Raw genomic sequence first — 13408 nt, forward strand, 5'->3', positions numbered from 1 at the left:
ATATATTTGGTAGGGTCTGGAAGTGGGAGTATGGGGAGAAAGATAATATTTTCAAGTAGGAGTCATTGGTTCTTCTCAATTTACACAATATAGATCAATATTTATTTTGACTGCCTGTAAGTTAGATCCTGTTTACGAGATTTTTTTCTGTTAAAGATGTATGCACAGATCAAGTTTTATAAGAAAAAATATTTTCAATAGGCTAAGAAGACACTCTATTTATATTATATATTTTTTGCAAATAAATTTTAATTATAAAGAAATTATTACCTGCTAGTGTATTTTGAAGGAATTTTTTTTTCATATGCCAAGTTTCTTTAAGGTGCAACCTATCTCTTTTTTTAATGTTTCAAGTTTTTATTTTAATTATGGTTAGTTAACAGATAGTGTAATATTAGTTTCAGGAGTAGAATTTAGTGATTCCATCACTTACGTATAACACCCAGTGCTCATCACAAGTGTCCTCCTTAATGCCCATCACACACCTAGCCCATCTCCCACCCATCTCCCCTCCAGCCACTCTCAGCTTGTTCTCTATAATTAAGAGTCTATTTTATGGTTTGCCTCCCTCTGTCTTTTTTTTTCTTTGCCCTATGTTCATCTGTTTTGTTTCTTAAATTTCACATACGGGTGAAATAACATGGTATTTGTCTTTCTCTGACTTATTTCTTTTAGCATAGCACATTCCAGCTCCATCCCTGTTGTTAAAGTGTAACCTGTCTGTATTTAACTTTTCTCCATGCCACAGAATCTGAGACTCTTTGACTTATGAACTTTGAAAGTGCTAATTGAAGTTAGCAATGATAGAAAGTGTTTATTTTAAACATTAAGAATAAGTCTGTTGTATTTTTATCTTATAGTGTTAAAAAGAAACATGTCTGCAAGGCAGTTAATGGTGAAAGTGAAAACCATAATCAGAAGAGTGGAAATCTATCTGGTCTATATTTCTTATGCATGGGCCATAGAGAAACTGTTAGATATTCTATAATGAACCTTATATAGCTCACTGTTGGCTGAAATTTGACATAGGGAGTATAATTAAACCGTGAAAACCTGACTCAGGAAATAAAAAGAATAAGGATTATACTTAAGAAAGTGGAGAAATGACAAGAAAAATTTTAATGAGATCTGTGTTGTTCTAATACTCAACCTCCCAAAGCATTGTAGAGACAGAAAAATTGCTAGAGAACAGTGGTTCCATTGAAAAGATAGAAAATAATTTGTTTGGACTATGTGTAATAATGCCATGTCAGTACTTGTTAGACTCTGGTAGTGGCTTCTAATATGATAAAAGAGGATCTTTGCCATAAGAAGTCAAGTTGTAATTGACAGCATAAAAATACCGCCTTCCAGTTTCTTACAGATATTCTTTTATTAGTATTCACGGCTATTGTCTTTATTGGTAGGCAGGCTCCTGAAGCTGGCTGCTGGGTCAAGCATCACAAAATTAAAAAGATTTCCAGAATGAGCTAGATCTCTTTCTGAAATATGTTAACAATCTCTGACAATGACTCAACAAAGGGATTTTGGAAAATGAAGTGTCGGTAAAGGCATGATACACAACGTAACCATTAATTGAAATTAGAGGTCTTGCGAACTTGGGCCTACCTGTCTGTATTTTGTCTGCATTGACTGTTCTGAAGACTATACTATTTTCAAGGACTCGGTACTATGTAACACGATCTCCACAATTTTTCTGATAACCATAGTAAATCCTCCTTAAGTAGATCTATATCCTGTTTCATATGTTCATTCATTTACTTATCAGTTCAATCATTTTTACACAATTATTCAAATCAGAAAATACTGAGCCTCTATTGTGGCCAAGCACTGCTGGAAATTTAGCAGCGAATAAAATAATTTATGCTCTATACCCCCAGCGATCTTACATACAAGTATTTTTACTGCTAATAAAGAAAATGTATTAAATGTCAGCTATAAGGCAGTGACTGCCTTGCACGCTTTCTGTACATTTATTTTATTTAATTCACACAACCCCTAAAGCAGGTATTGCCATCTACAGCCTATAGATGAGGAAGCTGAAGCTTACTTTTCATGACTGGCATGTGGTCACTTTGTTAATCAGTCTTGGAATTAAGATTTGAAGACTATCTATCTGATTCTACTATTACATTACTTTCAATGGCAGTTTAACACAAATGTTATATTAAATGCAATGCTATTGATATAAAATGTTCTGAACAAGCTGAGAAAATAAGTCCAGTTTCAAAAGCACAGATATTATTTTTTTTTTAAAAAGATTTTCTTTTTATTTGAGAAATTGAGAAAGAGAATGAGTGGGGGGTGGGAGGGGCAGAGGGAGAGGGAGAAGCAGGCTCCCCGCTGAGCAGGGAGCCCATCCCCGGAGCCTGGGATCAGGACCTGAGCTGAAGGCAGATGTTTAACCCACTGAGTCACCCAGGTACCCCAAGCACAGATATTATTTTAATCTGTTTATATGCCAATGCCACAACTGACTGATTTAGTCAATTTTGACTGTGATTAGGCAGACTTCTTATTTCTTTGTTTTAAACCATTAATCCCCAAAGCTATGATTTATGCAAACAGAAACAACAAAGAATGCACACATACACACACACACACAGATAAAACCTGTGAAACTGACAGGTTTTCTATTACTTTGTTCTGTCAAAGATGTTATAAAAATAAAACATATTGTACCATTAAATAAAGCCATCATTTTATAAAAGAAATATCAAAACCTTTAACATAAAAAAACAGAAATACTTTCAGATTAAAAGACAGCTTTTATGGTTAAATAACTCCGGTATCTGTATTACTGCCTTTTTACCTCATGAGTCCTGAGATGAGTCTTTAGAAACCATTAATGTACACAATATTTTGGATCCTGCCCTGAACCTAAGAAAACCTTCAATTTTGAATATATTCCCTTCATTTACTAGTAATCATAGCGTGATTTATAGGAATAGTCACTGACCTAGGAGCTGGCAAGATCTGAAACACATTAGAATAGGGGTCACAGCAAGTTTAGTTTAATGCTGAATCACTGAAATTAATAAACTCTGTCTTTTCAATTTCTCCCAATTAAGAACAGTATCAGTTCCAGAGTTTGCTGGGGTTGAATGGAGGACAAGAAACTCTAGCAGGAAGAGAAGGGAAATGGGAGGCAGGGATGGAGGCCTGTTATCACAAAAGAAAATAGCTTGAGGTGGAAAGAGTGCCAGACCCAGTGGGAAATAAAGTCTGAGGTTTCTCCTGACTCTTCAGTCTCTTGCAAAGTTACTTACTGGTCACTGGGAATGCTCTTTGCATCTGCACTTGGACATTTGTATATGACTGATTTCCATGGCAAGACCTTTAAAAGAGAAGCCTATGTTTTATATCTGTTCCTGTGATTTAAGATTGGTTAGTAGCATCCCCAGTAAAACAATTTGAATTTTATTGTAGTGTAAACCCATGAATATTTCTTTCATGTTTGTTGTGTGTCTGTTGAAATCCTGCAGTCTGGCATAAGAATCTCTGGTCTGAGGACACCTGCGACCGGAGCCAGTGCTGTGTTCTCATTACTTGACTAGACATGTACTAGACTGTACATCAACGGAGAACTCCAGCACCACACGCTCTTAGAGCCGGGGCGGGGGACTCTGGAGATCATTTAGTGCAATGGCCTCCATTTACAGATGCAGAGACTGAGGCCAAGAGAGGTGATTCAGCTTAGTTAGGGCCACCCAGGGAGTTTACTTCACGTCTCCCATGTTCTGATCCGCAGATTAGATTTCATCCTCATACCAACTGTATGTTGTACCTTCTTGTAGGAAATAACAACAATAATCTGTGAATAAAAACAGCGATTGAATAGAATATTTAACAGCTAATAGGGTGAACATTAATTACTTTTGTTAAAATATAAATACTAATTTTATTAATAAAACTGAATATTACTTACTATCTATAAGAGTGTAGTTAGTCACTTTTCCATTTATTTATTTTATCTACAGCCATTAGCTGAGTGCTGAACACTGGTAGACACTAAGATTACAGAGTGAAGACTTGACCATTGAAAAGATGAGGCAGAGTATAAATAAAAGGTGGCAAACATTTTGCAAGGGTTATAATTGAAACGTGTAGAGAAAACTGTGGAAACACAAATGAGAGGGGTTTTTATTTTTTATGTTTTATTTTTTATTGAGGAAAGTCAAAAAGAGGATATAGAAGATGAGGTGCTTAAATTGAATCTCGAGTTATGAAGTAAGAATTCTGAAAAAGAAGAGAGCAGAACATTCCAGTATAAAGGTTTAGTGTTTGAAAAAATAGGGAAATCAGCCAGCTGGTGTAGTTCGGGAAATGCAAGTGTTAGTAACAATGGTGACACTATTGATAAGTATAATAATAACTGCTAACGTTTCTTGAGCCTTTCTTATTTGCCAGACCTTGCATATCCTTCATCTTTAATTCCTTATAATAACCCTATAATATAATGCTTATTATTTCCATTTTTATAAGTAAGGAAACCAAGAGTTGAAGAGGTTAAGTAATTTGACTAAGGACACATAGCTGTCAAATGATAGAGCATAGATTCAAACACAGTTTTAACCATCTCCACAAACTTCCATGTGATTCTGCTCCTTATTTTTAAGAAATGACTTTATATAATTTACATAAAATATTAATTTGGGTTTAAGTTACAACTCATTCAAGTCGTTACAGTATGGTGGATAAAGCCTCAGATTAGACTCAGCTCAATTTGATCCTTCCACTTACTGCATTTCCTCCTGGGGTAAGATATTTAAATTTACTGAGCCTCAGTGTCTTCATATGTAAATGTGTGAACAGTTATTGCGAATGGCATTTGAGACAATAAATGTAAAGTACTTTGCTGTGGCAGATATTTGACAATTTGAATTCCCTCTCACTGACTCTGAGTCCCACCCCAGCAGGCATTTGCCTGGGGAGGAATCTTACTTCCTCAACAATACAGAAGTTCAAGACACTTGGAATCTTTAACCTATTTCCTTGATGAAGTTATTTTTAAAAACCTCATTTCAAGTCTCAAAGTTAATTTTTATTTGTTTTAGTTTTATTTTTATAGCACAGACTTTCTTTCAGAAACATTTTTTAGTATACCCTGTCAGGATGTTTTCCTGACATGCCATTCAGTACAGTGGCATTCTAGAATAGATTTCATTTTTTTATGCTTGTCTGTTTGTATGTCTTTCATGCCTGAAAAATGTGGACTAGAATCTATGCTTCTGCTAAGTGTTACGCATAAAATATTTTTAAAGCTATTTCTGCAGAGAAGAACTAATTTAAGGGCATCGTATTTCATCTTTAGCATGAAATGAAGGTTTTCCATTTAAAGGGAAATGTGTCATTTTAAAAGGATGAATATGATGGCACACATTAAAAAAATAAAAAATAACAAAACAACAACAAAAACATTTTTCTTGTTGTTTCAGTTCCATACAGGGCTCTTCTCTGCACTGATAACATTTTCATTTGATTATGAATTAGATAAATTTTCATTTTCTTTAAACCTTATCCCTTAGTATTTGAAGCTTCATAGTTTTTTTTGAGGTCAACATCATGACCTTCCTACTTCAAATGTCTCCTTTTATTTGTACCATTACAGATTTATAATATACATATGTTCCCAGCACATTTTTAACAGTTGTTTATGCAAAAACTTGTACAATAGAAGTAACATATTATTCTATCTTCTTCTTTCTAGAAATTATGGCTCTTCTACAGAATTTTAAAGTTAGAAAGGAATAAAGGAGCAATTCAGGGCAAATCTTCATTTTATGGGTGTGGAAAGTAAGGCCCAGAGATGTTATGGAATTTGCCAAATATTACCTTTATCCAGTCTTTCTTTTATCTGTTTATTCAACAAATAAGTTTTGAGTTTCTACTATGTGCAAAGCACTGTAATAGATGCCATGAGGGAAAAATTGTGTGTGAGGAGTTTCTCTCCCTCAAGGATCATATATTGTGCTGAGAGATGCATGCAGGTAAGCAGTTAACCATAGGGCAAATAGTAATGAAGTGAGCTCTTCACAAGCCCTTCAGCAATTCCAAAACTGGTATCATCATCCTTGTATTGACCTGGTTTTCCCTTTAAAATGACCAATTCAACACCATTATCTAACCAGTCATCCCTGCTGGAAGACTGCACACCAGCCTCCATTGTCCTCTTTTCTTTACCCACCCTGAGCATCTGCCAGTCATCATCCTCTTCAGTGTACTCAGTCAGAGTCCTTAAATCTCTTGATTTTCTTCATCCTGACTGCCAATGCATTAATTTTAACACTTTTTGTCTTTCTGTGCCCTTTCGCTGCAATTGTCTGACTCCTCTGCCTGTCTCTGTTCTTCCTATCCTTGAATACATTATGCAGACTCCAGCCACATTGACGTATTTGAATGATGGTCATTCTGTGTCACTCAATGGCTTAACTACTGTGACACCCAGTGGTCTGCAGGATCAGACTCATTTCTTAATGTGGCAACAACCTCCAGGATCTGGCTTCCCCTCACACTTTTTATACTAGTTACCAAATACTCTTTAAAGACTTTTGCCTTTGCTCAATCTATCTCTGTCCCCTTAGAAAGGCCTTCTCTCTTCGCCTGGCTGACTCCTACATGTCTTTCAATATTCAACTGTTACCTTCTCAGGAATCTTTCCCTCATTCTTAATGGGAGTGCTGCTCCCTTTGATCCATGGATTACCCTGGATACCTCTATTAAATACTGTGTTTATGTTTGTTTCTAACATGCGATGTGCGCTTCTCAAAGGCAGGCGTTAGGTCTAATGTATCATCAGTCCTTACTATAGTGCCTGGTATTTAGTAGATAATAAAGATGTATTGAATAGATGGGATTATTTATTGAACAAAATGTTATAAAAGAAGTATAAACAGTATAAAAAAGTATCATGGAAGTGAGTAATTTCATCTGAGAAGCTAAAAAAAAAATTCATGTAAAACTCAGTGATTTAGTTGAGTCTTGAAAGAAGTCCATAATCAGAAAGGTAGATCAGAAGTGCAAAATGAGATTTTTCACATGGGCAAAGTTCCTCAGCTGTGATCATATTGTATAGAAAATAAAGAGCTCATTAAGGTATCTCATTAATAACAAATCGGTAATTATGGGAGTAGATCATGTGCGTACTTGAATGCCATGATCAAGAATTTGTTATTAATTCCATCAACAGTGGGAATACGCCAAAGGGATTTAGAACAAAGAAGGAACATAATGAGACCTTAAGTTGCTTTTTTTTTTTTTTAAAGATTTTATTTATTTATTTGAGGTGGAGAGGAGAAATCATGAGCCGGGTGGGGCATGGCGGGGAAAGGCAGAGGGAAAGAGAGGGAGAGGGTAAGGGAGAAGCAGACTCCCTGCTAAACAGGGAGACAGAGGAGGGGCTTGATCTCAGAACCCTGAGATCATGACCTGAGCCAAAGACAGACACATAATGTATTGAGCCATCCAGGCGCCCCTAGACCTTAAATTCCTTTACTAGAGTAAACACCTGGAGGGTTGGGCTTTTTTGTTTGTTTATTGCTCACTATTTTATTCTCAAATAAAATGTGACTTGTGTAAAAGTAGGCACTCATTATATATTTGAATAAACAAAGATGTGTTTTAGAACAGTACTGTCTGATATATCTTTCTGCAGTGGGGGAATCATTCTGTATCTGTGCTATTCAATATAGTAACCACTAGACCCACGCAGCTCTTGCTCACTTTAAGGAACTGAGGAATTGAATTTTTAATGTTATTTGATTTTTAATTAATTTATATTTAAATTTAAAGAGCCACATGTGACTCGTGGCTATTATGTTGGACAACACAGTGTAGAAAGTTTTCCCTAGCAGGGTCCCAACAGAAAACAGATGGAACACTCAAATTAGGATAATTCAAGGAAATTTTTTTATAGAGAAACTTTTTCCAAATGTGTGTGGGCAGCTTTCAGGGAACCACAAGAGAGAATGCAATTAGCTGTGGTGTGACATGGGAGCAACGGTGAGACAGAATTGATGGAAAGACTCATAGTTAAGATTATAAGCCTGGATCACATTGGGATAGTATTTATAATATGCCATAATACTTCTAATGAAATTTCATTGAATGAAATCTATGTTCAGAACTGTTCTTTTCAATGAAGTCTTTCCTGACAGTTTATTTACTGATGAGGAATGTGATTACTTTCCCTATACAGTGCTGATCTGTGCTGTGTTTTCTCAGCATTTTCCCCCCTGGTACTCCACTGTGAGTAGTACATTTTCCATTAGCAAGGCTGTGCTGACTTAATGGTGGCTCCTGTCAAGGCTCCTTTAAGAAGCATCCTCTCTTCTGAGCACCTAGAATGTAGGCAGTCTCTGACTATTACCTGTGGTTATGTTTTAATATCCTGCCCTTTCATTCCTTACTTCAGCATACACAATTCACCTTCAGTCCTAGCTCATTGCTTGATGATTTGTTAAGGCTTTGAAAAAAGAAGGAATGAGGGCTTTTAAGCAGGATGGGGCTATTTCTCCTTGCTTTATTTATTTTTATGCCATGCAAAAGGAATAAAGAGGCATAAAATGGCTTGACTGAGTTAAATAAATCTGGGTAAATAGAGCAAGGACCCAATAAAAAGCTGGAGGTGAAAAGAAAAAAGGTGGCGGTGTGGGGATACAGGGAAGGAGGAAGGGAAAACTTTATACTTCCTGTAGTGATAGGCACTATTTATTATTACCTAGAAAACAAAATGTCTTTGACCCAATGAAACATTTTAAATTAAGATTAAGCTCTGGATAGAAATTAAGAAATCATCTTTATAGTCCTTATTTAATCCCATCAGGTTGTCACCGCCTGTCATCCTTTATTAAAGTTTTGTATGGCACTGCTGTTTGCTCTGAGAAGGTTGACATCTTTTAGTTATTCTGATGAATCTTATCACAGAAGCTAGTGAGTTTTTATGGTCAACACAACAGGAATCTCTCATTATATTTCTGATGTCCTGTGTGAGGGGTAGTGAGGGGGAGGTATCTCTTCAGCCTGTCCCACTCCTGACCCCTTTTACTATCTCTGCTTTCATGAAGTTGAAGGAGACAACCAAGAGCTACACAGCATGAAACTGAAAAATACGGGCTAGGTTCTTTAGGTAAAATTAGATACTGTCTTATAGCCCATTGTGTATCTGTTTGTTGCCATTGCCTTCCATGGCTCTGCATTAACTTTTTCGTAATTTTCTACTGCTAGCATGGATAATGCTGAGTAGGAGCTGTGAAGGTAGCCACAACTTTCATCTGGGTAATTGCCACCATTTCTTTTATTGCTCTGACATCTAGAATTTTCTTTATCTCTATTTCTTCCTCCCTCTCCTCTCCACTTCTTTCACTAGATACAGTCTCCATCATGAACACATTGCACACTCATCCTCAAAAAGAAAAAGTGGTAAAAGACTTAGTAGTCCTCTATTGTTTCCCCCTTGGAGGCATCTAGAAATGTTTGCAGCCTGTATTATTGGAATTTAGTAGACAGGGGCCAATGGACGCCAAACATCTTGTGGTGTATAATGTAGTCTCAAACGATGGTGATTTTTTCCATTTTAAATATCAGTAACACCATTGCTGAGAAAATCTAGGTGTAACTGAGGTTTAGGTTGGTACCAGTGACCTCAGCTAATAGAGGATTGTAGCTGTGCCTTGATGGGTAAATGCTAAAATCTCCTCAAGAATCTAGTATGACACCTTCCTGGCATTTGGTAGGCTCCTAATAAAACTATGTTGTATTCTGAATCAAGTTGTTCACTTGTAAACTAATCAACAACACTCAATAAGTCCTCTGCAAGTTACTTTCAGGAATAGAAAAAAAAGCTATATTTGTCAATATCAAGATTCTAACAGTGTTGTAGGAGACATGAACATGCATAGAAAAAAATATTGGGAAATTTTCAAAATGCTATTGGAACAAGGAAAGGTGAGAGTTGACTCTTGAGGAGAGTTGGTGGGGGAACTCTGTGTGGAAACCATGGAGGATAAGGTAGGATTTTAGCAGCAGGTAATTTTGTGGACACTTGCTGAAGTCAAGAGTACATTATAAGTAAGAACGTGGGAGAAGAGATATACATGTATAGGAAGATTGTTACTGGGAAGGATAGTACTTGAGAAGATGTGACAGAAGATGGGACTAAACAGGGGTTGGGGTAGAGTATAGATGGTCTTGAACTTCTTATAAAGAAGTGGCTGCACTTGAAGGTATGGATTTATGTGTGAATGTAGTCATTGGGCATAGTGTATGACACACTGCCTAATGGTCTATACTTTGCCTCAATTTCCTTCTTCATGGAGTCTGTGCTGTAAACTCCTTCAGTTACCAGCTGCTTAAACTTACCTTCCTGATTTTCAAGGTCTCCTCTCAAGAGCCCTTTTCAGTTTATTAATTTAAATGGTAGCAATTTTCTTAGAGGTGAATCGCATAATGATTTTTTTTCAATCTTTTTTATACAAGATAGCACTGAAAAAAGTATGATTAGATTCAATTCAGTTGTCTCCCACAAAAGTAATATGTAGAAAATACCAACCAAGGTGACTCTCTGTGTGCTTAATAGCCTAAAGATTTAGGTTAAGGGTATAACAGAGAACTGTTCTGCTTAAAGAAATGAAAAGGTGTTGCACAAATTATCTTAAAGAGCCAAAAACAGCGTCCAGTTCCTACTTGAAACAGTTTGTTCTTGGAATATTGTCAGCTAAAATTGTGGTCAACTTTTGCAAATTGTATGAATTTGCACTGCATATTTTATTTGGTGTTTAGCAAAACTCCAATATGGCTCTGCATAACTTACACAATACACCATGAAAATGACTTCAGAAACTCCCACAGAAGTTGACAAATTGGGCATCTAATGCTTTTAAGCTAATTGCGTGCTTTGAGGTTAAAGAGTCGACTTGTTAAGAATGAAGATCAGAGTTTCTTGGAGAGAATGCTGTGCCGACTGCCACACTGAATGCAACCCAGCCCCATATCAGAAATGTTACAGAAGCTTAAAGAAGAAAATAATGTGAGCTTTAATCACCATTCTACTTGGTCTTAAGTGAAGTGCTCATGAATCATATGCAATATCATAGCAGTTTTGAAACCTATTCTTGAATTTTCAAGCTGTTATTTTCAGGAAATTTAGAAAGCAAATTGCTAAGTGATAAAGAGTAATCTGATACCATTGCTTATGCCATTTTCCCCCCCCTCTTTTGCAGACTGGAAAAAAGGAAAGGAGTAATACCCTGAATATTGCAATAGACAACATGTGTAAGAAGACAAGAGACCTTCGCAGACAGGTGAGGGAAGAGAGAGGCGTGGAGACAGAAACACCATATAAAATGAACTTCTTTTTCCACTGCTAGAATATTTACTTCTTGTTTTTGTCCTTCAATTAATTTAGAACACAAAACATCAAGAGTAAATAGGTACCTTCCATATTTACATACCTCAGCCATTCTTGTGGCAAACATAAAGTACAAGAAAGAACATGTGCCTTAATATCAGGCAGAATTACATTCAAATGCTGGCCTTGCCCTCATCTGCTGTGTGATCTTGGGGACAAATTTAATCTTTTTTTTTTTTTTAAGATTTTATTTATTTATTTGACAGAGAAAGAGACAGCCAGCGAGAGAGGGAACACAAGCAGGGGGAGTGGGAGAAGAAGAAGCAGGCTCCCAGCAGAGGAGCCTGATGTGGGGCTTGATCCCAGAGCACCGGGATCATGCCCTGAGCCAAAGGCAGACGCTTAACGACTGCACCACCCAGGCTCCCCAAATTTAATCTTTTTGAGCCTCTCTGAACCTATAAAATGGAATTCATAATATGTAATTGGACTTTGAGGAGTAAATGAAATGCTTATCAGTACCTGCTACCTAGTGACTTTTTAGGGAATGTTGGTAAATTGGATCTGTTACATTAGAAACCGAGTTTATCATCCATACACTTAGAGCAAACAACTAGTAATCAGAGAGGTACCAATTTGCCCATTCAGTTATTTTCAGAATGCTTCAAAAATTGGTGCTGATTAAGCTAAGGCTACTTTGTAACCTTAGGTCATCAGGAACATAGGATTAGGGAGGATTTCATTAGGTAATTTAGAAGTCCAGTATTATGCCACAAGTTAAATTTTTTACCCCAGAAATATGAAGACTTAGCTGTTTTCAAAGACCTTTGCTTTCCATTATTTTCTACTATATAGTAACCGAGTTCTTTCTCATGTACAACTTCAACTTGGTCACCATTAACTCATAAAAGAGAGGTGAAAGCTTTTCAACCATAAGCTTTTAATGCAATATATTATTGTAGTTTAATGGGAAGATTTAGTAAAATGGCCTGAGTAATCTTTTAATTCAGAAGTGATTTGGAAATTGAATAAATAGGGATTCTTCAGCCAGTTAATATTAGCTGTAAAAAAAAAAAAAAAACAAACAATTTTGAGGGCTGTGGAAATTCCAATTTCTCAACTTTATGGCCTTCATGTGAATTCTGTTTCTACCGTCAGCACTTAGAATCATGGAATGTAAGAATTGAAAAGAACTTAGCTCAACTTGTCTTATAGTGCAGATGAGAATGCACGTCTGTGAAAAGATGGCCTGCCTAAGGAGGAAGGGGCATCGAATCTATACCAGGTCATAACCTATACTAAACTCAGGAACTTTTACCAAAGGGCCGTCATCCCTCTTCATTGCAGGACTTCTGTTCTCCATCTTCTTGAGGATTTCTACTCCATCTGCTCCTTTTGGGACTTGGAAAAGCTGTTCTGTGAGCTATCAACAATTGTGTCTTTCATTCCTGCCTCATCCCTCTCTGTTGCCTAAAACAAAATGCTAATCTACATTTATACCTCCAAAGCTTTTGGAATTATTACTTAAAAAAAAAAGTCAAGATAAATCAATCCTTTATGTGTAGGATTACTAGATTTAGCAAGTAAAAGCACAAGATCCGTTAAATTTGAATTTCACATTAAAAACGAACATGTTTAATTACATCCCAGATATTGCATGGGACATAATTATATTAAAAATAGTGTGTTTAAATTTGACCAGGCATCTTGTATTTTATCTTGCAATTCTACATGTGTTTCCCCCTCACTAACATCAGTGAGATATAGAAAGAACATGGGGGATTACTAATACTTTTCTTTATAGTAAAGGGATGTTTCCAGCTTGTAAAAAACTGCTGTTCCAGAAGTATGAAAATTCTCTATAGTTTCTATAGGTCTACATATTCATTGTTTTGATTAAGTATTGATGCTTAACTAATGACTACAAACAACAGCAACCATTTTATTATGTTTCATGGTTCCGTGGGTTGGTTGGGGTCAACAGGGCCATATTTGTACTTTTCACTTGTGATCTCCCATGTAGTGGCAGTCAAATGGTGACTGTGTCTGGGTTCAGGGCTG

At 36.4% G+C, this 13408-nt stretch overlaps 1 protein-coding gene across 5 annotated transcripts in view; it reads left to right on the forward strand.

Moving 5' to 3' along the window:
• The window catches only part of CTNNA3 (catenin alpha 3), a 1641479-nt gene that overhangs the window by 869382 nt on the left and 758689 nt on the right, over positions 1 to 13408 (forward strand). For all 5 annotated transcript variants that reach the window (XM_045783571.2, XM_087863076.1, XM_087863075.1 and 2 more), the window contains one exon: positions 11220 to 11300. In XM_045783571.2, the coding sequence (XP_045639527.1) occupies positions 11220 to 11300 (81 nt within the window). The remainder of the gene's footprint in view (positions 1 to 11219; positions 11301 to 13408) is intronic.

This window comes from Ursus americanus, chromosome 6 (assembly GCF_024610735.1).
Source record: "Ursus americanus isolate L20-20 chromosome 6, mUrsAme1.1.p, whole genome shotgun sequence".
Taxonomy (NCBI): Eukaryota; Metazoa; Chordata; class Mammalia; order Carnivora; family Ursidae; genus Ursus; species Ursus americanus.